General features: G+C 41.1%; 1 protein-coding gene across 6 annotated transcripts in view; it reads right to left on the bottom strand.

Moving 5' to 3' along the window:
* Positions 1 to 22731, bottom strand: part of LOC138681756 (single-stranded DNA-binding protein 2-like) — a 211080-nt gene that overhangs the window by 34090 nt on the left and 154259 nt on the right. For 4 of the 6 annotated variants that reach the window (XM_069775279.1, XM_069775277.1, XM_069775281.1 and 1 more), the window contains 4 exons: positions 11414 to 11473; positions 6205 to 6271; positions 5943 to 6013; positions 2780 to 2871 (listed from right to left, as the gene is read on the bottom strand). In XM_069775279.1, the coding sequence (XP_069631380.1) occupies positions 2780 to 2871; positions 5943 to 6013; positions 6205 to 6271; positions 11414 to 11473 (290 nt within the window). The remainder of the gene's footprint in view (positions 1 to 2779; positions 2872 to 5942; positions 6014 to 6204; positions 6272 to 11413; positions 11474 to 22731) is intronic. The other 2 variants (XM_069775280.1, XM_069775278.1) reach the window with 1 other exon arrangement.

Below are 22731 nucleotides of genomic sequence, written 5' to 3'. Positions count from 1 at the left end.
AACACAGGAAAATTTTAATGTAAGAAAAAGATATGTCTATGTGAAGACAAATGTAAATGAATATGCACAATACATAAGGCAATAAGGAAGTTATCTTTTATAGAAATGCAAGTACTATGTGACTGATATTTCTTAGCATTATATTATCCCTTACAATTTATTTGATTTACAAAGTATGAATTCTAACATATTTGAGTCCATTTATTGCTACTGCATATGGGTTAGCCTTAGATGCACTCTGACTGATTTTGAATATTGGAATTGATCAGACAAGTCTTTACTAAGATTTCACAGTATAAGGACTTCAGTATTATCAGATTTCAGACAAATTTGACAGCAATAACTTTACAGTAAGAAATCAAACTGATGTCCTGGAAATACAGTTAAAAGAAACCCAAACCACAGTGTATGTTACTCCATTTGAAAGAGGAAAAAATATTGTTTGACAGTAAAAAAAAAGTTCTAAAAAATTATTCACATAGAAGGCATGCAATAATGGAACTCCTTACAAAGGTCTGTAATTCAGCATATAACACAGATCAATATATGCTCCAGCATAATATTCCAACATTAGCACCTTGGACTCTCTTAAGCCTTTAATGTGCATTATATGGCAAGGGACAGTGTGAAGTCCTGTTCAAAAACAAGAAACAGTATTCTGTTCCCACTTTCAGCTGAACTGGAGTAAAGATGAGTTTGTAAGAAAAGTAAAGGAGTGCAGCATATGCCTGATTGATAGACATAGAGATAGCTATGGTTACCTACTTCATAATTACTACTTTATTTAATATTGCTCTCAGAAGAAATCATACACTGTCTCAAAGCTCATGAATTTCCTGAGTAAAAGACTGCAGTTCATGGTATCCCCTTCAACAGAACACACAAGTTCAAAGAAAAATGCACTTTCCCACATCACTGAATTAAAAGAACATGTACATTTACTGATTCAATGCAAGATGAAATGTGCTGCTTAAATTCTGCAATAATGAAATATTAGTATTTCAACCCATAACCATATTCTTCTTTCTGGCAGAGAAGGAGTTCTTTTTTTCATCCAGGAACCCATTTGCCAACCTTTTTTATGTAAATACCGATTTATGTGGATAACTATCCTCAAAATATCTTACCTATCTTGATTTTTACTTATAGAACATTTTATTTTAGGAAGTTGTATTTCCTTTTTCTATCATAAAATCTCCTTCTGAGGACAATCTATGTACTGCTTATATACTCGCACTGAATGTCAAAAATTTAAATATTTTTTCTACATTGATTCTATTTAAAAGAAGAAATGCCTACCCTTGGGAAGGCTCCTAGAATTGTCTTGAATCCAATATATGCTGTCTATGATAGAGTAACAACCAACTTTAGATTTTATTTGCTTCAAGAATTCAAGTTTTATCTGGAAATCAGAATAAAGTAAGGATATGTTGGATTAGATATTTTTCTAAAACTCAGTACCTCTTTTACTTTTTCAGGTTGGTAACTCTATTTGAAATGAAAATTATCCTCTCCTGCTTATGTTTCCTATAAACATAAAGTAAAATTGAAAAATAAGAGTAAAAATTAATATCAATGATATAATGATAACAAGCATATATAAATCTTGACTGTGTTTTCTGTGTTGATCTGCTGCAAACTCATTCTTGAAAGACAAAGGTGTAAAAGGAGTAAGAAAATAAAATGTTCTCTGCTTTAGACTGTAATATCATTTTTGTGTCTTGATATCCTGACTGACATGCTGCCTTCTGTGACCACCCAGGGATTGCAAAATGCTGGTTAAAAACCAGTGTAGTAATTTATGTGGAGGCAGGGCCAAGATACAAGAATCACTTGATAACCTCTAGCCTGTGTTATGTTGAATGTAATTATAACAGCCCCTTAAAATTTCTGAATCTCTTAAGAGAGAAATCTAAATAATGCAAGGAGCACCTTATTTTTTCCCAGGCTTGCTAATCATAGAAACATCTCTTAGTGAGCAAAGGATTTATCATAAGTGCAGAAGATTCCTCATTTTGGGCTATTTGCTATGCTAGAATCCTTAGTTTAAATCTAGTCTACTGTAGATACAGTAATTTTACATCTGAAATTTTTCTACATGCTTAGGAAAGGTGTGTGTCTCTACAGGTGTAAAAGGAATAATGCATTCCAATGACCACACCTGGAATAAATTCATATAGCTTAACTGAACTCAGCCAATTTACACTAATTGACAAACCAGCCTGAGAAGTACACAGAAATACTGAAGAACTTATATCTGTAATACTGTTCTATCCAGTTAGAGTGGAAATGTAGTTACAGAAATAAAAACAGCAACAGAGGGGAAATCATCCACACTCTTTTTTTCAAATACATGTCCTTTTTATAAATATAGACAATGGTTTTATTTTGCTAAAATAATGTATGTATTTTGCAGAAAAGAAGCATACTTGTACTATTCTTGGCAAAATAATCAGAAAAAAAAAAGGAAAACAATGTCATTAAAAAACGCATACAAGGAAATATCAGTGACTATACTGACAAAATATTACCAATATTTGAATTTTGATCTGTAAAAGAAACTCAGTATTTGTACAGACTTGGAAGGAAAACAAAAGAGCCTGTAAGAGATCTGTGCAGAAGAATCGCTGTTGGTTCACTTCTTTTAATTGCAGTTATTATCCATCAAAGCATGTTTACTAACCAAAGCATGTTCTCCCTTGTCTTATGTTTATCAAATGTTACTTCTACAATGAAATAATGTTTTTTTCTAAATATAAGATTTTATTATTACGCTTACATGTTCATTCCAGGCATCCCTGGGCCACCTAAAGCATTCAGCGGGGGTCTCATAGCACCTCCATAGTTCTGCAATGATAACCAAGGGTCAGACTACCACAAAACAAAAAAACAAAACCAAAGAGGAGGGGGAAAGAAAGGACAGCAGGTTAATGATATCCCTACATAATTGCCAACTAGATAGGCCAATGTAATTAATTCTCTCAGGAGTTTCCATTGTTGACTTAAAAAAATAATATTGTTATTCCCAAGGAAAAAGAACTACATGTACTACTCAAACTATATAAACACACTAAGAATACTTAAAATGTCAGTTGTTTCAGGAGGAATTATTTACACATATAGAGATCAAGTCAATGGCCAGTGAGGGGCAGGTTTTATAATGTATTCAACTTTTAAACCAAGGAAGCTCAATCAAAATAAGAAATCTGGACTGTTCTGAGATTTCTACATTATAAAATGTAAATAAAATTATTTTAAATTAGATTTTGTTAATGAACAGTGTATCAATAAATGCTTGCATGAAATTACACCACATGATATCACTTTTATAAAATATAAAATAGCCATTACATTTATCTTCTAATCAGTCTATTCTAATAAATCTAAGGTAACTAATATGAAAATTATTTAATATGATAATGAATGTCATAACAATGGTAATAAACATATTGCCCAAGGCCTATAAAATCAGTTTGTGCTTTGATAATATTATGGCAAAAACCTAGCAACTGTACTATTTATATGAAAAACTGAATTATATCTATTTTAATTCAAATGAATGCAGAGCAATCTATCTCACCTCACAAACATAATTTACTCTGTAATCTCTGTTAATCCTGCTAAATTTTTCTGATATTCCAAAGGAATGGATAATAGCATATTCTCTAAAATGAACAGCTGTGCACTTTGGGGGGGGGAATTATTTACTTTAAAAAAATCCTAAATCATTGTTGCTATTTTCCAATACTAGAACTAATACACTCTACTTATACTATAAACTACGTATACTATAAACTATGACTCAAGTTTATGGGTATGGGTGTTCTCTATATTGGTCAAATTCACAAACCCATGTCAAAATGAAGTCATGAAGACCTGGGAGAAATCCAACAAGATTCAAAGTATTGGTCTGATGCTGTATATACATTGAGTGATATGAGACATATCAGTTACCTAGAACTGATCTAGAACTATGAGAGGATGTTCTGTTGCTGCAAAGCCCCCACACTTATAATTTCTTTCATTATTAGAAACTCCCAAAAGTGTCCCATAGATAGGTGGTTTGCAATAATACGTCCAAAGGCTGCAAACTGATGTCGTCTTCTAGATCCAGCTGTGCCATCTGAAGATTCATAGCAGCTAGTCATCAAGCACTACTCATTCCTGACTTTTTTTGTAGTGCTGGCAGACTGATTGGTGTGTATGCTCAGGCAAAAGTCAGCCAGATTAACTCAAACCACCTGTTTAACCTGAGTTATCCTAGATAATTTTGCCTGGTATAGATTAGAGGATGCTCACAGTAGCAACTCCTCTGTCAGAACTGTAGGGCAGTAACTGGTGGGTAGCCAAAGCAGCTAGGCACAGTAACATCTTCAGTTGGCACTACTGGATCTGGAAGAGGACAGTCTTACTGTAACAAAACAGTAGTTCTGTATCTATTTTATTTCATTTTCACATCTTGATTTGGAGGGCTGACCCATTCTCCTTATTTGGTCTGTCTGGTATCTCCCCTCTTTACTTTAGTTCAAGAATCATTTGTGAGGACCTGGGTTAAAGATCTTTATGGAATCCTGCAGGGCTAGAAGAATTCTACTCAAATGTACTTCTTGGTCATAAAATATTTTCATTAAGGCTACTGATACATAGGTTCCTTCAGCTGCAGCTATGCTCTCTGCAGAAGTTATTGCCCTAATTTGTTGCTTACAACTTTTTAATCAAAGTCACCATCTCCACTGTTTATCTGGTGGTTGAGTTGTTCATAAGAGTACTCCCTAACTTCTGGTGGTCAAAATGAGCCAGATTAGCCAAGACTTATTTTTTAAATATTTAAGATAACCCAATTGTTTTTGACTAGAATGCATTAGGGAGCATGTGAGAAGCTCACCAGCAGAGGGGACTTGGAATAAGTAGCCAGTCACAGATTGTAGGTAGCAGCCTGTTCAGCTGGCATAACTGCAGCTTGAAAGAGCCTGAACCAAAGCCTTTGGAGCTTTTCAAAGACTCAAGCATTTACAACTGTATACCACTTCTTCCTTCAAGTTATTTAGTTTGAAACAGTCTAGAATCACAAAATATAAAACTGAGGTAACTTTTCTGGGTTTGGAGGACTTAAGTCACACTATGTATGTCTTTACACTGAAAAAAATTGTTTACAGTCATGGTTTATATTGACATAATTATATGACACAATCATATAGGCATCAAAGCATTTCTACTGGTAATAGTTTATATCAGTTGGGAAACAAACATATAAATGCTATACTTGAAGAAGCATTTCTATACCAGCACATTAAGGGTTTCCCATTTACTGCCTGTGCAGCAAGGCAGCAGGCTGATTCTTGCAATTCAAGGTTGCTTTGCTCCTTGAAAACAGAGCTAGAGAGATGCTTATGATTGATAAGGAGGAGAAATGGCAGCGTGAACTTCAAATTTTACATTAAAATCTCTCTGTCACTCAACAAAAATCTAGATCAATAGTGGATGAAGAAAAATCTTTAAAGAATATTTTTGGGATTTTTTACTACAAAGAGTTTGACTAACTTAATTTTATTAGATTAATTCTTCCCTCCTAAACAGTGCAATCAATCAGGTTGGGAGGATAAGGAAACACCTACTCAGTCCTTGAGCTCCTTTAGCCTTGAGCTCCTCTTAGCCTTTAGTTATAACATACACTGTCTGGGGGACAATCATAACTTTTCTGAAACAAGCAACTTAAGTAAGTTTTAATGTCAACTGTTATTTAAAATAATTTATTCTTGAATTTGAGACTTTGTACAGCTGCAACTCAGAATTAATTCTATAAAAGAGATAAAATTTATTTTAAAATGGGATTAGAAGAACAGGTCCTGGCACATTCTATCTTCAACTCACAGAAAGCCAGAGTAATATAGTATAAGTACAGATCCTGTCAATAAAAAGAGATATATATCCATGAAAGGTACCTGTGGTCCTAAAGGAACCATTCCTCTTGGAGGAGTCATTCTCTGCATTGGCCCACCCATGTTTGGATGCCCTGGAAAGAAAATTATGCAACTTGAACAGCTATGCAATATACAAGCACCTTCTAAAACAACTTTAACAAATAATCCTTTAGTTTAACAAAGAGCTTACGAAGTTGCAGTAAGCTTTGAAACATAAAGAGAAAGACACAAGTCTGAGATCATAGTCCTTTTCAACATTCCAAATAATTATTTCACGCTTTACCTTGCTGCCGTGTTGGGTCCATCCCACTAGGCAATAATGGCTGACTTCCTGGGACACCTCCAAGTGCCTGCAGACATAGAAAGAGTATTAAAAGGAGATAATACACTATAATTTGTGTTAAACACATAACACAGGTATTTCGTTTTTAATTCTCAGATGTTTCTTCCGAATCAGGAGCAATCTGGAAGAGTTAACTCTCCTAAATGCCTAAGACCCTGATTATGGATTTGCACAAACAAAATCATGGGCTTTCATGGAATCATGTATAAATAATCTCCAAAATATACTCTTGACAAATTTTCTTTCTTTTTTCCCCAATTCTTCCTTTAATTTACCTTACCTATTTTTTTAACCTTAGAACATTACCTATTTCTTGGTTACTTGGTAATTTATCCTTATTTTAGCTTCCACTCTGCCTTACTCTTGAAGGACATCAATGCTAAAATAAGCTTATTATCAATCTACAGAAGAGTAGTACAAGAGTCACAAAACTTGATCCTAAATCTTGCCTTCAAGCATGAAGATCTATCGTGTTGTTACCTCACCTCTGGTCCAAATCAAACATATTTTTTTTAAATCCCCAGATTTTTATTTGCCCTTTGAGTTTATAGTAACCTTTAGGTTTAAGGCTAATTTCTACAGTCTCTTACCTATAGTTTAGTCAACTAGAAAAACGTTCTTATAAATGGATCTTTGTAGCTGATCCATAAATTGCTATATAAAATTTCAGAACAACACCACATTTTCAGTAAAAATGTGTCAGGATGTCCTGGTTTCAGCTGGGATAGAGTTAATTGTCTTCCTAGTAGCTGGTACAGTGCTATGTTTTTGAGTTAGGTATGAGAAGAATGTTGATAATACATTGATGTTTTCAGTTGTTGCTAAGTAATGTTTAGTCTAAAGTCAAGGATTTTTCAGCTTCTGATACCCAGCCAGCGAGAAAGCTGGAGGGACACAAGAAGTTGGGACAGGACACAGCTAGGGCAGTGTGAGAGACTGAAAGAGTTAATGTCTCAAACATTGTGGTGGGGCAAGTTCTGCTTAAAGACAAACCCTGCACAGCAAGGAACCAAGGTGAAAAACCCATCAGCTCAGGCATCAGCAACAGGAGGGGGAGGGTGTGCTGGAGAGTGCACAGCTCCCTGTTCTGATACAAAGATCAAACAATGGCCACATCTGCAGGGAAGGTGAAGTTACTCCACAAAGGACCCCCAAGCCCAAAGGCTCACAAACTGCTCATTAGCCTAATGAGTTCGGGTGCCCGCCCAAAGGAGGGGCAAGGATGATAAAAGGACACAAACTGAAGCCCCAGGTGTGCATGCCTATTGGAACTAGACCCTTAGGCTGACTGGACCCCTAGGCTGACTGAACCAACACTGGATCCAGGACCAGTGAAATCTTTCTCTTTTCCTTTTTCTCTCTCTGTCTTGCTCTCTCTTTCTCTTTCTTTTTTCATAATCCCTACACCTCATCCGTTTCAAGACATAAAACCACTGACCAAATCTGAGACTAGGAGTGGATCCAGCCACCCCTGGGCCCTTGTCCGAGGAAGAGTCCGGAAGGCAAGGGGGTCCACTCTGGACCTTGTGACTCGATGGGAGGGATCTCCTTTTTCCCTGAATTGATGTATATGATTACCCTGGGTTACACAGTTCACAGAAGTAGTCTTATGCCAATTCCTGTTGTGAGAAACCCTGCCACCTTCTCCCATGCCTCCCCAGTTCAGTTTGCTTCTGTCATGAATAAAATCTTTAAATGATCGGTTCGGTGTCGTTTCACCTTAATTTAGCCCAAGGGAATTTCGAATTAAACACACAAACTCCCTGGTCTGTTCAGTCTGGGTTGTGACAGGGCACCTGACCCAAACTGGCCAACGGGGTATTCCATACCATGTGACGTCACATCTAGTATATAAACTGGGGGGAGTGGGGCTGGGGGCATCGCCGCTCGGGGACTAACTGGGTGTCGGTCGGCAGGTGGTGAGCAATTGCACTACGCATCATTTGTACATTTCAATCCTTTTATTATTACTGCTGTCACTTTATTAGTGTTATCATTATCATTATTAGTTTCTTCTTTTCTGTTCTATTAAACCGTTCTTATCTCAACCCACAAGTTTTGCTTCTTTTCCCGATTTTCTCCCCCATCCCACTGGGTGTGGGGGGAGTGAGTGAGCGGCTGCATGGTGCTTAGTTGCTGGCTGGGGTTAAACCACGACACTGGAGTAAATATATCTGGTATTATGAAAGTAATCTACTCAGGCAATACAGTTATTGCTTACTGAGGGAACAGTTCATTTACTCTTGGCTTCGAAATACTGTTGTATTTTGGGACATATACAAAGGGGAACCATCTGCAAATATTCCAAGGTTTATTTCCACAAGAGGTAGGAAATTCAAAATTAAGATCCACATTGTTACCTCATTTTAACACCTACTCAAAAGGTATTCTATTGTAGTATTTATGGAATATATATTAATCTGAGACTACATAATTTAAATCAGAGTTTTATATTTACTTCAGTGGCTCCAAGTCAGGACAATATGCAAGAACAACACATGAAATACTCAGAGAAGTTCCAAATTCTAGTGAAGCAGGAAGTGTTCATTTCTGTCAGAGATGACAGGTGATAAATAAGGGCTAGGAGGGAGGAACTGCTGAAGCCTATTTGACTGAAGACTTAACTCATGTAGTAATTAGTGTGGATAGTTACATAAGAGACTGCAGTTCCTTTCCAATGTATCATATTACTTTTCAAGAAAACTGCACAGCACAATGCATTGCCAAGAGCAGATGCTCTTGTAGGACTAGATGAGTGAGTACTAGAGGCACTTTAGGTGCATTAGTGTGATACTCAGTATATGCTAACTTTCTTTGCTAAAAAGCTTAAAACTATCATCTCAGATATCCTTACACAGCACTGCACTGTGCTATGTACACATGCCCTTTGTTACACTTCCTTGCATAAGAAATATAATCCCTACTGCAATGAATTAAGGGATAGAATTATATTACAGTGGGAACTTTAACTCTGATTTTTGCTGACTTTCATGTAATCAAAATTTCAACCTTAAAGCTGCATTACACTAGTTTATTACTTCCACACACTGCCCATATATACTGTAACTTACAGTATGGCAGCATTGCCAAAACCAATAATTCATGAATGCAGTACAATGTAAATGAATTGCAAGAGCTGTAATTCACTAAGATTATGTTACAGCTGTAATCTGAAAATAATTTAATGTATAGACAAAAATAGCTGAAAAATAGTTCTGAAACTAAAAATGCAGGTGTCCTGGTTTCAGCTGGGATAGAGTTAATTGCCTTCCTAGTAGCTGGTACAGTGCTATGTTTTGAGTTCAGTATGCGAAGAATGTTGATAACACTGATGTTTTCAGTTGTCGCTAAGTAACGTTTAGTCTAAAGTCAAGGATTTTTCAGCTTCTGATGCCCAGCCAGTGAGAAAGCTGGAGGGGCACAAGAAGTTGGCACAGGACACAGCCAGGGCAGCTGACCCAAACTGGCCAACGGGGTATTCCATACTATGTGACGTCACATTTAGTATATAAACTAGGGGGAGTGGGGGTGGGGGGATCACCACTCGGGGACTAGCTGGGCGTCGATCGGTGGGTGGTGAGCAATTGCACTGTGCATCATTTGTATATTCCAATCCTTTTATCATTACTGCTGTCACTTTATTAGTGTTATCATTATTGGTTTCTTCTTTTTATATTCTATTAAACCATTCTTATCTCAACCCACGAGTTTTACTTCTTTTCCTGATTTTGTCCCCCATCCCACTGGGTGTGGGGGGAGTGAGTGAGTGAGCGGGTGCGTGGTGCTTAGTTGCTGGCTGGGGTTAAACTACGTCAGCAGGTTGGTAGCACTTTTATAGCATTTACCACATCCAGTTTTTACGTGCCAGTATTTATACAATTCAGAAACATAGAAAGAGAAATAAAAAAAGTGCAAGCCAAACGCTTGCATATCTTTGGCTAGCATTATTGAAAAGTGCAAAAAGAAGGAAGATATCTGATACTGAGCTACAGTATATCTATAACAAATATTGAACTAAAGCCCTAATATTGCACTCTTATAATGTCCATTGATGATCACTTCAGGAATGTTAAGTCACCTATTTCCCTTGTGAGAAAGTAGCTATGCTATAGATAACTTAACGTGCTCTCAAACATCAAGAGGAACATTTGAAGAAGTCTTGCAACCTGATGTGTCCAGTTCACTAAAATTTAAACTTCAACTTTTTGTCAACGTTGTGCCAGTGCTCAAGATCATTTTGTTGACATTGTGCCATATAGACATAAACAATAGCCAGAACTGTGGTTGGAGCAAAAGAGTCTCCTCATCAAGCTGTGACCACAAGAAAAGCAGTCCTGGAAGTCTAAGCTGCACAAAAAAACCCTCTTCCACCTATCCTATTAACCTTTCCCAATCTTTTAATTGACTCAGTTTCACTTTCAGAGCTCAGCTGATAATTTCCATCTGCTTATTTCTAACTTTTCATCTGCTAACTGCTGTGTTCTCCTCATCTATCTACACTAAGGAGAACAAAAATATAAAAATTTGTAAGAATGCAAAAGTTATCTGCTTCCAGAACCATCTTTTCACAGATAGGCCAATAAAGGTCTCTGCTGACAAACAGCAGCTCATTACTCATTCTGTAAGAGGCATAGTGTACTTTATGATATCTTTACCTCACCAATAATTTCCATAACTGCAAAATAAAAATACTTTACACATCTAACAAGGAATAGAAGGGAGTGATGCATTTTATGCATAATTAAGTAAAAAAAATCTCGGTGCTAACTGCTTCATGTGGTTAGGAAAGTTTACAGAATATAATAACCATGGAGACATTCTGCTGCCTTCTCAGAGAAGACAGCACTGATTGGCTAAGGTTAATGAAGCACTGCACAAGACAACTATATACTCCCTTTGTAGACAGGCTTAATGCACAATAAATTTTGAGGTGTAGACACTAATTAAGCATTGGAAAGTGAGCTGAGAGTGGTGTGTCTTATCACACACCATATCAAAATAACCATTTAATGGTAAGACAAAATGGGGTAGAGACAAACTAAGTGAGTTTTGTATGTCAGAGAAATTGTTAGCCAACGAGAACATTCCCTGTTCTCAGTACTGTACCATGCCCCAGGAACACAAATGTGCATCAGTGATAAATTCTTACCTGATTTGGTATTCTTAAAGGCGGCCTTGGACCTCCAGGGTATCGAGGGGACATGAAAGGCTATGGAAAAAAAAAGTAGTGCTGAATAATTCAAGTTAGCTTGTAAATACTGTGTTGAGTCATTAGGCATATGGCTTGTTTCATGCTCACACCTCAGGAATCCAGCTTACATGCTTCCACAGAGCATCCAGTACATTATTCTGCAATATTTAGCTATAACTAAATAAATTAACAGATTATTAGTGTATCTATCTACTAAGATACATTATTTTAAATATAAAACTTTTCTACAGCTATGCGAAGACAGATATAAACAACTTAATGGACTTAATCAACTATGAAGAATAAGAAACCATTTAGATCATATAATCACACATCCAATTTTTTGACTGGATAAGGGGGAATACAAAGGAAAAATGTTCTTGGAAGACTCAAGAGGTAAATAACATCAAAATTGTTAGCAAATACTTTCACTTCTGTACTGGTTTCAGCTGGGATAGAGTTAATTGTCTTCCTAGTAGCTGGTACAGTGCTATGTTTTTGAGTTAGGGATGAGAAGAATGTTGATAACACTGATGTTTTCAGTTGTTGCTAGGTAATATTTAGTCTAAAGTCAAGGTTTTTTCAGCTTCTGATGCCCAGCCAACAAGAAGGCTGGAGGGGCACAAGAAGTTGGGAGGGGACACAGCCAGGGCACCTGACCCAAACTGGCCAATGGGGTATTCCATACCATGTGACGTCACATCTAGTATATAAACTGGGGGGAATGAGGGCGGGGGGGGGGATTGCCACTTGGGGACTAACTGGGTGTCAATTGGCGGGTGGTGAGCAATTGCATTGTGCATCACTTGTATATTCTAGTCCTTTTATTATTGCTGTTGTCATTTTATTAGTGTTATCATTATCATTATTAGTTTCTTCATTTCTGTTCTATTAAACCGTTCTTATCTCAACTCACGAGTTTTACTTCTTTTCCCAGTTTTCTCCCCCATCCCACTGGGTGGGAGGGAGTGAGTGAGCGGCTGCGTGGTGCTTAGTTGCTGGCTGGGGTTAAACCACGACAGTCCTTTTGGCGCCCAATGTGGGGCACGAAGGGTTGAGATAACGACAAACCTGACCAGAGCTTGTTAAAACAAATTTGTTACAAGCATTCATTATATTGGTCTAATAGTCGCTGATCACTATGTTGATTTATGTGTTATTAGAGTTGTTGCTCTGGTTTTTAAAGTTCTGTTATGTATCACCTCGCTTGCTGTATGTAGTTCCTCTTCTGCTGCTTATCATCCGTGGGAGGTGGATTAAGGTTTTCTCTTTGATGTATTGTATAACACTGGTTTATGGTATGATAAAGTCGTCGGCTGTGGGATTAATCCGGTATTTGCACTCAGCATTGTCACCTTTATACTCTGGGAGCCATGTGTGGGAAAGTATTAATAATTACACCATTTACCTTTCCTCCTTGGAAAACCAGTCTATGGGTGGGGTACCTTTCTTCCCCTCTCCTTTCTCCTTCAGTCCAGTTACAATGGTGTTTGAGAATTTTGAAAAATGTGAATACTCTTGGGATGTTGAGACCAGCATGGTCCTAGCCCTACTGCTAGGTATGAGCATGTTCCTCAATGTGGTTCAGCTCTTGTTTAAGGTTAAACAACTATTTAAGAAGATCACCCAGAGATCTGCCCCAAGGCTGGATAATTATGAGTGGCAGGGTGTGTGGGGTAGTATGGGCAAGTACCTAGAAAAGTGGGCACCTCCAGTGTTTTGGAAATTCACCCCTGAACAAGTGCAGAATCTGGAAGAACTAGTAAAATATTTGGAAAAGGCATGCTGTGACCCTGGCAGCTCCAGAGAGATACAAATCACTGCAACACGCTGGGGCCTGGCCCATGCCTATTGGGCCCTGTTTGACACCACTCAGTACCCTCAAGGGGAAGAGAAAGTCTCTGGACCTAACAACAAAACGATGAGCGCTGCGGTCACTCAAACCTCGGCAATGGGCACTGAGACCCCACCAGCCCCGGCAATGAGCACAGCAGCTACCCAAACCTCGGCAACAGGTACTGAGGTCCCTCCAGCCCCAGCAACGAGCACTACTGCTACCCAAACCTTGGCAACAGACACTGCGGTTATCCAAAACCCGGCAAGCGATACTGCAACTGAACCAGCAGACCAACCTGCACCAGTATCAGTTGCCTCCATACAGAAGAAGAATATGCAAAAAAATCAGTTCGCTTAGCGAAGGATGAAGGTGAACCAGGGTCATCATGGGAACAGGAGGAAGAGGCAGAACCAAAGGTAATCACCCAATACCTCTCCCTGAGTGAGCTGCGGGATATGCAAAAAGATTTCAGCAGTCGTCCAGGTGAGCATATTATCACCTGGCTCCTCCGATGCTGGGACAATGGGGCTAGTAGCCTGGAATTCTAAGGTAGGGAAGCCAAGCAGCTGGGATCACTTGCCAGGGAAGGTGGCATTGACAAGGCAATTGGAAAAGGGCCACAAGCCATCAGCCTCTGGAGGCGACTCCTGTCAAGAGTGAAGGAAAGGTACCCCTTTAAGGAAGATGTTATATGTCAATCAAGAAAGTGGACCACCATGGAAAGAGGTATCCAATATCTGAGGGAATTAGCTGTGCTAGAGGTGATTCATCATGACCCAGACAACCCACAATCACCCAAAGATCCAGACGAAGTCCAATGCACACGACCCATGTGGCGGAAGTTTGTACAGAGCGCACCATTTTCCTATGCCAACACATTGGTAATAATGGCCTGGAAGGATGAAGAGGCACCGACAGTGGAGGAAGTGGCTCGCCAACTCCGTCAATACAAAGAAAATCTCTCCTCCTCCCTACAAGCCTGCATTTTGGCTGTGGAGAAGCTGTCCCCAGGACATGCAGCAAATCAAAGAGGATATGTCCTACTCCCCACTTGTAAGGACCAATGTCTCAGCTATTAGGAGTGAGCGTTCCTCTGCCCGAGAGACAGAATATAGAAGGTACACACAGCGAGGTGCCCTGTGGTTTTACCTGTGTGATCATGGAGAGGACATGAGGAAACGGGATGGAAAACCTACCTTGGTCCTAAATGCATGAGTACACGAGCTGCGAGGAAAAACCACCACAAAAGGGGATTCTACCAGGAAAAATGCCGCTCCAGTTTCCAAACAGAGTAGAAGGGCTGATCTTATTTCTGATCCTCTTCAAGGGACTTCTGAGCCAATTTTACAAGAAGTGAATACTGGATACTCTGACCAGAATTAGAGGGGCCCTGCCTCCAGCCAGGTGGAGGAAAGGGATAACCAGGTCTACTGGACTGTGTGGATTCGATGGCCTGGCACGTTAGACCCACAGGAGTATAAGGCTCTAGTAGACACCGGCGCACAGTGCACTCTAATGCCATCAAGTTATAAAGGGGCAGAACCCATCTGTATTTCTGGTGTGACAGGGGGATCCCAAGAGTTAACTGTATTGGAAGCTGAAGTAAGCCTAACTGGGAATGAATGGCAGAAACACCCCATTGTGACTGGTCCAGAGGCTCCATGTATCCTTGGCATAGACTATCTCAGAGGAGGGTATTTTAAGGACCCAAAGGGGTATCGATGGGCTTTTGGTATAGCTGCCTTGGAGACAGAGGGCACTGAACAGCTGTCTACCCTGCCTGGTCTCTCTCAAGACCCTTCGGTTGTGGGGTTGCTGAGGGTTGAAGAACAGCAAGTGCCAATTGCTACCACGATGGTGCACCGGCGGCAATATTGCACCAACCGAGACTCTCTGATTCCCATCCACAAGTTGATTCGCCAACTGGAGAGCCAAGGAGTGATCAGCAAAACTTGCTCACCCTTTAATAGTCCCATATGGCCAGTGCAAAAGTCTAATGGGGAGTGGAGACTAACAGTTGACTATCGCGGCCTGAACGAAGTTACACCACCACTGAGTGCTGCCGTTCCAGCTATGCTAGAACTTCAATACGAACTAGAGTCAAAGGCAGCCAAGTGGTATGCCACAATTGACATTGCTAATGCATTTTTCTCAATCCCTCTGGCAGCAGAGTGTCGTCCACAATTTGCCTTTACTTGGAGGGGTGTCCAGTACACTTGGAATCGATTGCCCCAGGGGTGGAAACACAGCCCCACCATTTGCCATGGACTAATCCAGACTGCACTGGAAAAAGGTGAAGCTCCAGAACACCTGCAATACATTGATGACATCATCATATGGGGCAACACGGCAGAAGAAGTCTTTGAGAAAGGGAAGAAAATAATCCAAATCCTTCTGAAAGCCGGTTTTGCTGTAAAAGAAAGTAAGGTCAAGGGTCCTGTACAGGACATCCAGTTTTTAGGAATAAAATGGCAAGATGGACTTCGTCAGATCCCAATGGATGTGATCAACAAAATAGCAGCTATGTCTCCACCAACTAATAAAAAGGAAACACAGGCCTTCTTAGGTGTTGTGGGTTTTTGGAGAATGCATATTCCGAATTACAGTTTGATTGTAAGCCCTCTCTATCAAGTGATCCAGAAGAAGAATGATTTTAAATGGGGCCCTGAGCAACAACAAGCCTTTGAACAAATTAAACGGATGATTGTTCATGCAGTAGCCCTTGGACCAGTCTGGACAGGACAAGATGTTAAAAATGTGCTCTATACTGCAGCTGGGGAGAATGGCCCTACCTGGAGCCTCTGGCAGAAAGCACCTGGGGAGACCCGAGGCCAGTCCCTGAGGTTTTGTAGTCGAGGATATCGAGGATCCGAGGCTCGCTATACTCCAACTGAAAAAGAGATATTGGAAGCATATGAAGGAGTTCGAGCTGCCTCAGAAGTGGTTGCTACTGAGACACAGCTCCTCTTAGCACCCCGACTGCCAGTGCTGGGCTGGATGTTCAAAGGGAGGGTCTCCTCTACACATCACGCGACTGACGCCACGTGGAGTAAGTGGATTGCACTGATCACACAACGGGCTCGCATAGGAAACCCCAGTCGCCCAGGAATTTTGTAAGTGATCAAGGACTGGCCAGAAGGCAAAGATTTTGGAATGTCACCAGAGGAGGAGGTGGCATGTGCTGAAGAAGCCCCACTGTATAATAAACTGCCAGAAAATGAGAGGCAATATGCCCTGTTTACTGATGGATCCTGTCGCATTGTGGGAAAGCATCGGAGGTGGAAGGCTGCTGTATGGATTCCTACACGACAAGTTGCAGAAACTGCTGAAGGAGAAGGTGAATCGAGTCAGTTTGCAGAGGTGAAAGCCATCCAGCTAGCATTAGACATTGCTGAAAGAGAGAAGTGGCCAGTGCTTTATCTCTATACTGACTCATGGATAGTGGTAAATGCCCTGTGGGGGTGGTTACAGCAATGGAAGCAGAGCAACTGGCAGCGCAGAGGTAAACCCATTTGGGCTGCCACACTGTGGCTAGATATTGCGTCCCAGCTAGAGAATCTGGTTGTAAAAGTACATCATGTAGATGCTCACATACCCAAGGGTTGGGCCACTGAAGAACATCAGAACAACCAGCAGGTGGATCAGGCTGCCAAGATTGAAGTGGCTCAGGTGGACCTGGACTGGCAACATAAGGGTGAGCTATTTATGGCTCAGTGGGCCCATGACACCTCAGGCCATCAGGGAAGAGATGCAACATATAGATGGGCTCGTGATCGAGGGGTGGACTTGACCATGGACACTATTGCAGAGGTTATCCATGAATGTGAAACATGTGCTGCAATTAAGCAAGCCAAGCGGTTAAAGCCCAAAGAGCATGGCATTGAGTGGGTGTATCCTATCCCCTATCATGCACCAGCCTCTGGGAAAAATGAACGATACAATGGACTGTTAAAGACTACATTGAGAGCAATGGGGGGGTGGAACTTTCAAACACTGGGATACACATTTAGCAAAAGCCACCTGGTTAGTCAACACCAGAGGATCTGCCAATCGGAGTGGCCCTGCCCAGTCAGAATTTTTACATACTGTAGGAGGGGCTAAAATCCCTGTAGTGCACATGAAGAATATGTTAGGGAAGACAGTCTGGGTTACTCCTGCCTCAGGCAAAGGTAAACCCATTCGTGGGATTGCTTTTGCTCAAGGGCCTGGGTGCACTTGGTGGGTGATGCGAAAAGATGGAGAAGTCCGATGTGTGCCTCAAGGGGATTTGATTTTAGGTGAGAATAGCCAGAATTAAACTGTATGATATTAGTTGCTATATAACCCTGCTACTGTATGTTATCATTACTATAATTGTTATATGCTATATCCATAGTACTATAGTAAGAATCCCTTAGATCAAGCAAGAAAGAACTGTGATAAAACTGAGCAAAGAGCAGTAGTGATAGAACCAGAACTGACTCCAGCATGCAACAATCCAACGGTGCACACCATCCTCCTGCTGCGTCCAATGTCACCTGCTCATCACACCGCACTGAAGCCCAATTCTGCTCTACTGACTGAGAGGACTTTGCACCATCCCTCCTGCCCAGACAGACTGGTATGACAGATGGAGCCCAGTGTCAGGAACTAAATGAACTCAACAAACATTTTATGAACATAACCCATGAACTAAAGGAATGATATCTCTGTGTGTGTATACATATATATATATCATTGTTCATATATCTTAAAGGGATGGAAAGGTGATGATGATTGATCAGGATGTAACTAAAGGTATGGGAACTGAGCATGACGTCAATGGTATAGAATAAGGGGTGGATACTGTCCTGGTTTCAGCTGGGATAGAGTTGACTGTCTTCCTAGTAGCTGGTACAGTGCTATGTTTTGAGTTCAGTATGCGAAGAATGTTGATAACACTGATGTTTTCAGTTGTTGCTAAGTAGTGTTTAGTCTAAAGTCAAGGATTTTTCATCTTCTCATGCCCAGCCAGCAAGAAGTCTGGAGGGGCACAAGAAGTTGGGAGGCGACACAGGCAGGGCAGCTGACCCAAAGTGGCCAACAGGGTATTCCATACGATGTGACATCACGTCTAGTATATAAACTGGGGAGAGTTGGCCTGGGGGGGGATCACTGCTCAGGAACTAACTGGGCATCAGTTGGCGAGTGGTGAGCAATTGCATTGTGAATCACTTGTTTTGTATATTCCAATCTTTTTATTATTATTATTGTCATTTTATTATTGTTATCATTATCATTATTAGTTTCTTTTTTTCTGTTCTATTAAACTGTTCTTATCTCAGCCCATGACTTTTACTTTTTTCCAGTTTTCTCCCCCATCCCACTGGGTGGGGGGGGAAGTGACTGAGTGTTTGCGTGGTGCTTAGTTGCTGGCTGGGGTTAAACCACGACACCTTCACTTTTTTATAATAATAATGTAAAATACAATACAAGATTTAACCTGAAGGGCACAGATTCCAAGTTTATGCCATAAATATCTAGAACTTTGGTGCTGATGGATCTAGAACATTTGGTGGTGGTGAACTATATTAACTCAGTATTGTACTCCTTCCATCCCTCCATACATGCTCATTACAACTCTTCCTCTCTCAAAACCAAATATCCACTCAATTCTCATACCATCCTGCAGTCTATGAGATTCTAGTGGCTCTTCGCTACTACTATGCTACTTTGTAGCCTAGAAAAAAGTTCAATCCCTTAAATAGGTCCAGAAATAAATGATAAACAAATGGTAGCATCATCAAATAGCTTTAAGATCTCTACTTGTTCCATCTCAAAGTGCGACAGCAACCTAGAGATCTAAAAAGCAGGGAGATTAGTGGCATGTTTGAGATCTACAGGAAAAAGGCACAAACATCTGACTAAACATATGATGAAGAGGATTATTTTGGCAAGCAAACATACCTATAATTCCAGAAGAAAATGAAGACTAAATGTACACTTTGACTGTGTGTATTGGGTTTGTGTGGCGGGGTTTTGGTAGTGGGGGAGGGGCTACAGGGGTGGCTCCTGTGAGAAGCTGCTAGAAGCTTCCCTGGCTCCAAGTCAGACCCGCCTCTGGCAAAGGCCAACCCAATCAGCAACCGTGGTAGCGCCTCTAGGATAACATATTTAAGAAGGGAAAACCTGCAGCGGAGAAAGTAGTGGGAACATGTGAGAGAAACACCTATGCAGATGCCCAGGTCAGTGAAGAAGGAGGGGAAGGAGGTGCTCCAGGTGCTGAAGCAGAGATTCCCCTGCAGCCCGTGGTGAAGACCATGGTGAGGCAGGCTGTCCCCCTGCAGCCCACGGAGGTCCACAGTGGAGTGGATATCCACCTGCAGCCCATGGAGGGCCCCACCAGAGCAGGTGGATGCCCCCAAAGAAGGCCGTGACTACGTGGGAAAGCCTGTGCTGGAGCAGTTTGTTCCTAAAGGACTGCCGCCTGTGGAATGGACTCACACTGTAGCAGCTCATGAAGAACTGTAGCCTGCGGGAAGGACTCACGCTGGAGAAGTTTGTGGAGATCTGTCTCCCATGGGAGGGACCCCACGGTGGAGCAGGGGAAGAAGGTGAGGAGTCCTCCCCCTGAGGAGGAAGGAGCAGCAGAGACAAGGTGTGATGAACTCACCACAACCTGGACATTCCCTGTCCCCCTGTGACACTCGGGGGGAGGAGGTAGGAAAAATCGGGAGTGGAGTTGAGCCTGGGGAGGAGGGAGGGGTGGGGAGAAGGTGTGTTAAGACTTTGTTTTATTTCTCATTATCCTGTTCTGATTTGACTGGTAACAAATTAAATTGATTTGGTTGGGTTTTTTCCCCAAGTCGAGTCTGTTTTGCCTGTGATCATAATTGGTGAGTGATCCCTCCCTGTCCTTGTCTCAACCCAGGAGCCTTTTGTTATATTTTCTTCTCCCCATCCCACCAGTGGGGAGGAGTGAGCGAGCGGCCTCATGGTGCTTTGTTGCTGCCTGGGCTTAAACCACGACACTGAATACAGGGAAAAAAAAGACTGCTTCCTTTAAGAGCTTGAGGGGAAAAAAAAAAAACCTTTCCATGAAGTGTCCTCTCAAAGCTTCTACTAATACACTAGCATGTTCTCTCCTGTGCCTAAATTGCTGGGCACTGGGAAAGCAAAAAATGCCATAAAACTTTATATTATGAAACAGAAGCTTACTTCCATTCATGAGAATGCCTAGCAGTCATAGGAGAAATGAGCAATATAAAAGAAAGGAGTCTCATAGAACTTCCCAAGTGAAATCTCTTATGACAAATGAGCTATTGCAGAAAACTACTCTTTGGAATCTCTTGGAAATAAAACAAATGTACCTAACCAGAAACCATCTCCTCTGCTATAGCTAAGAAACATAAACAGGACACTAAAACTCTATGGTCATCATCATTGCTTCACAAATGAATGGCATATTTGGGCTCTGTCAGCTGTACTGTGTTATAAACTAAAGTTTCAGTTATCATCATTATTAGTAATACATGCAAAAATATTAGTAATAACTAGCAACATAATTATGTTACTAATAATTAGTAATATTTTTCACGATTTGCAGAAAAAAATTAACTGAGCCTTTCACATGTCAGAATCAGATGAAAGCTGTAATAATCTTCTACATAAACATATGTTCCAAAAAGATACTAGAAAAAAATTTAAAATACAGAGGGTTTACAAATTGGAGAACAAAAGTTAAATGACCGTTGTGAAAAGATTATATTAGTATGCTGGCTTTGGCCAGGATAGAGTTAATTTTCTTCATAGTAGCTAGTATGGGGCTATGTTTTGGATTTGTGCTGGAAACAGTGTTGATTACACAGGGATGATTTTGTTATTGCTGAGCAGTGCTTACACAGAGTCAAGACCTTTTCTGCTCCTCATACCGCCCTACCAGCGAGTAGGCTGGGGATGCACAAGAAGTTGGGAGGGGACATAGCTGGGACAGCTGACCCCAACTGAACATTGTGGTGGGGCAAGTTGTGCATAATGATGGACTCTGCATAACAATGAATCACAGGTGAAAAGAAGCCAATCAGCACAGGACATCAGCAACAGGACAGGGAGGGCCTGCCAGAGGGTACGCAGCTCCGTGTTCTGATATGGTGAGCAGGGCAACTCACCATGTATGGCTAAAGATCAAACAATGGTCACGCCTGCAGGGAAGGAGAAGTTACTCCACAAAGGACCCCCAAGCCCACCGACCCATTTCCCGAAGGTTCTGGAAGCACAAACCGTGCATGACACCTAATTAGCCTAACGAGTTCGAGTGCTTGCCCGAACGAGGGGCAAGGATGATAAAAGGACACAAACTGAAGCCCCAGGTGTGCATGCCTATTGGAACTAGACCCTTAGGCTGACTGAACCAACACTGGATCCAGGACCAGTGAAATCTTTCTCTTTTCCTTTTTCTCTCTCTGTCTTGCTCTCTCTTTCTCTTTCTTTTTTCATAATCCCTACACCTCATCCGTTTCAAGACATAAAACCACTGACCAAATCTGAGACTAGGAGTGGATCCAGCTGCCCCTGGGCCCTTGTCCGAGGAGGAGTCTGGAAGGCAAGGGGGTCCACTCTGAACCTTGTGACTCAACAGGAGGGATCTCCTTCTTCCCAGAATTTATGTATATGGTTACCACGGGTTCCATGGTTTACTGAGCTAGTTTCATGCCAATTCCTGTTGAGAGAAACCATGCCACCTACTGTTAACGCCTTCCAAGTTCAGTTTGCTTCTGCCATGAATAAAATGTTTAACTGATTGTTTGGTGTTGTTTCACCTTAATTTAGCCTGAGGGAATTCTGAATTCACCACAACTGGTCTGTCCAGCCTGGGTCATGACACAAGGTCCCTCTGGATGGCATTCCATCCCTCAGGCATGTCAACTGCACCATATCAAAGGCCTTACAGAAGTCCAGGTAGATGACATCCTTAGCTCTTCCCTTATCCAACACAGTCACTCCATTGTAGAAGGCCACTAGACTAGTGAGGCATGATTTGCCCTTCGGGAAGCCATGTTGGCTGTCTCTCATCACCTCCCTGTCTTCCATATGCTTTGACATGTCTTCCATGATCTTACCAGGTACAGAGGTAAGGATGAGTGGTCAGTTGTTCCCAGGGTCCTCCTTTTTACCCTTTTTAAAAAAATGGGTGTGATGTTTCCATTTTTCCAGTTACTGGAGACTTTGCCTGACTGCCGTGACTTTTCAAATATCATGGAGAGTGGCTTGGAAACTACATCAGCCAATTCACTCAGGACCCTGGGATGTATCTTGTCGGGTCCCATGGACTTGTGTATGTTCAGGTTCCTCAGGTGGTCTCGAACCTGATCTTCTCCTATGATGGGAGGGACTTCATTCCCCCAGTCCCTGCACTGAGGTTCAGGGGCTTGAGAGATGTGGGAAGAGAGATTGCCAGTGAAAATGGAAGCAAAAAAATTGT

This window comes from Haliaeetus albicilla, chromosome W (assembly GCF_947461875.1).
Source record: "Haliaeetus albicilla chromosome W, bHalAlb1.1, whole genome shotgun sequence".
NCBI classification, from domain to species: domain Eukaryota; kingdom Metazoa; phylum Chordata; class Aves; order Accipitriformes; family Accipitridae; genus Haliaeetus; species Haliaeetus albicilla.
Note: the sequence above shows the minus strand (reverse complement) of the source record. Positions and strands in the feature narration are given on the sequence as shown.